This window comes from Cariama cristata, unplaced genomic scaffold (genome assembly GCF_000690535.1).
Source record: "Cariama cristata isolate BGI_N322 unplaced genomic scaffold, ASM69053v1 scaffold9601, whole genome shotgun sequence".
Taxonomy (NCBI): Eukaryota; Metazoa; Chordata; class Aves; order Cariamiformes; family Cariamidae; genus Cariama; species Cariama cristata.
Genome location: NW_009599837.1, coordinates 42,366 through 45,101, shown reverse-complemented (window position 1 = coordinate 45,101; position 2,736 = coordinate 42,366). Strand labels below are relative to the sequence as shown.

The following is a 2,736-nucleotide window of genomic DNA, read 5'->3' as shown; positions in this document are numbered from 1 at the left end:
CCGGCCCAGCCTTAAACGGTGACAATTACCTAAAAATATGTAATAGAAACATCAGTTAAAAGTCTCACCTGCTTCCTTTTTTAGTGACTTAAGAAGTCAAAAGCTACAATTTTAATCTGTTGCAGATCGGCTCCAAACACAGCCAGATGGTACAGATGAGGTATTTCGGGAAGCACCTTTAGTCCCAGAGGATCCCTAAGAGCTTTTCAGACCCTTTCATGCATCATCTCTGTTCTCCTCCTGTGTAAAAGCCTTGTGACACTTTGCACTGACATTGAACCCTGGCAGCATCTCTCCTTGCTGCATCTTGAGCAGGATTTGTCCCTCCTGGCATGCTGGAAGTTAAAAATCCCAGGGCTGCTGGCCCTTCACGATGGTAGTGGATGTCTCCTGTGCCCTCGCTCCTGGCGAAGGCAGATGGATGACATTGCTGTGTCCTAGTTCTGCAGCTCAGCAAGCAGCTGTAGCTCCTTGTGTTGCTTCTGCATGGAAGGGACAATCCCGGCTCTGCTCCGGGCAGTGGTTGCGCAGCTCTCTCCTTCTCACCTCTCTGCCTGCTCCCATTATGTCATACCTGCTGCAAATGGTTGAAAAAACTCTAGAAAATTAAGAAAGAGTTGAGTCAGCATCTTGCAAACCGAGTATCTAATTTTTTTCTTCTTCTTTTACTTAGCTTGAATAAATAAGTTGCAGTGTCAGACCCTGAGCTCCATTTCCATGAAGAAACTTCAGCCTTTGGGAACTGAAGGACTGCTTAGAGGTCATTGACATCCTAAATATATTTAGGCAAATGGGACTTCAAGCTGGAAAGGCCTTCTATGCTAGGCTGCTCTCCATCCATCCATCCATCCATCCCCCAGTCTGTGCTGGTACTGGGGGTTGCCCCTACCCATGTGCAGGTCCTTGCACTTAGCCTGGTTGAACTTCATGAGGTTCTCACGGACCCACTCCTCCAGCCTGCCCAGGTCCCTCTGGATGCCACCTTTTCCCTCCAGCGTGTTGACTGCGCTACTCAGCTCAGTGTCACCTGCAAACTTGCTGAGGGTGCACTCGATCCCACTGTCTATGTTGATGATGAAGGTATGAAATAGCATTGGTCCCAGTACCCTCGAGGGACACCACTTGTTTCTGGTTTCCACTTGCACCTTGAGTCATTGACTGCAACAATTTGGATGTGGCCATCCAACCAATTCCTTATCATCTATAGTCCAGCCATCAAATCTATATCTCTCCAAATAAGAGGCAAGAAAGTTGTGGGGGACCATGTGAAAGGCCTTACAGAAGTCCAGGTAGATGACGTCTGTAGCTCATCACATGTGCAACTCTTCTCTTGTCCACTGATGCAGTCACTCCATTGTAGAAGACCATCATTTTAAGTCAGGGACAATTTGCCCTTGGTGAAGCCATGTTGACTGTCTCCCAGCACCTCCCTGTCGTCCATGTTTCAACTGAATGATCTCAGAGGTCTCTTCCAACCAAATCAATTCTGTGATTCTGTGTAACGTCTTCCAGGAGGATCGGCTCCATGATCTTTCCGGGCATGGAGGTGAGGCTGGCTCGTCAGTAGGTCTAGTAGTTCCCAACTTGGGGCTGGAACAGCCTTTCTAGCCAATCTCATCCCTGGTGGTTTTTAAAACGGATTTCATTTTTATTACTTTAAGGCCATGAAATACTATGGAAAATGTTTCAACCAACTCCGTAGATCCCTAGGAAGGATAACTTATGGTTTGCTCCCAGAGACCAGATAGCTGGTGGGGCTGCCAGGTCTGGGCTTCCTCTTTGCATTTGCCATTAAAAATACCCTACGTCTTGTAAATGTAAGTGTGTGCCAAGATAAACAGGCACATCAATGGTAACCTGCGAGAGAGAGAAGAAAAGTTTTAAGGCAAGAAAGGTTTATTTTTTAAAATTTTCTTAGAGGAACAGTGGTCAGGATCTTCTTTAATTTTTTATTGAAAGAGCTAACCCCTTGCCAAAAAGAGCCTTCTTCCCAGCTATGTCAGGTAACTCAGTTATGAATTAGTTTGAAATTGTACTTTTCTTGAGGACGTTACTTGGTTGTTGCCAGTAAAGAATTGCAAGTCGCAAAGTGATGAAGGTTTATTAATCCGAACAATAAGTGAGTGAGGGAGCTTTGATGGCTGAGAAGCGTATTGTGTGTGCAAAGTCACCATCACGGTCATCACAGTGATGCTCATGGGTGTCAGTCGCCTGCAGTTAACTGTGAAGGGTGGAAGTCTGGTGCCTGCCTGCCTGCTGCCCTCCTGCTCGCTCCTGGGCAGTCTGGAGGCTTTTTTCATTCCTCCTCTGTTGATAATGGTGAACGTCAATGCTGAGTGTTGGGCTGCAGGCAGGAGTCTCCCCTCGCCCTGAGGAACATCCTACGTGGCAGCTCTGGGCTGCATTTGTCCCCTGTTGCTTTGGGGATGCTCGCAGCGCTCACCGGATGGGGCGGGCACCCGAACCTCACCGAGCTCGGCTGCACAGCGGGCGGGAACCGGAGTGGGGGGTGCGCGGTCAGGGTCGGAGGCAGGAGAGCGAGCAGGGTCCACCGGGATGTCGGCCGTGAGGGAGACAGAGAAGGAAGAGGGTGAAGAAGGGGCTGACTCTCGTGATCCCCGAGCTTTATACCCCGAGTAATCCCGTGGATGGGATGGAATACCCCACTGGTCAGTCCTGGGTCACCTGAGCCCCTGCAGTTTCCTGGGGGTGAGACCCCTCCTCCACCTTCCCCAC

At 49.2% G+C, this 2,736-nt stretch overlaps 1 protein-coding gene across 1 annotated transcript in view; it reads left to right on the top strand.

The window, feature by feature from the left end:
- Positions 1–2,556: 2,556 nt before the first annotated feature.
- Positions 2,557–2,736, top strand: part of STX1A (syntaxin 1A (brain)) — a 34,134-nt gene continuing 33,954 nt past the window's right edge. The window contains exon 1 of the mRNA XM_009709819.1: positions 2,557–2,636. Coding sequence (XP_009708121.1) covers positions 2,557–2,636 — 80 coding nt within the window. The remainder of the gene's footprint in view (positions 2,637–2,736) is intronic.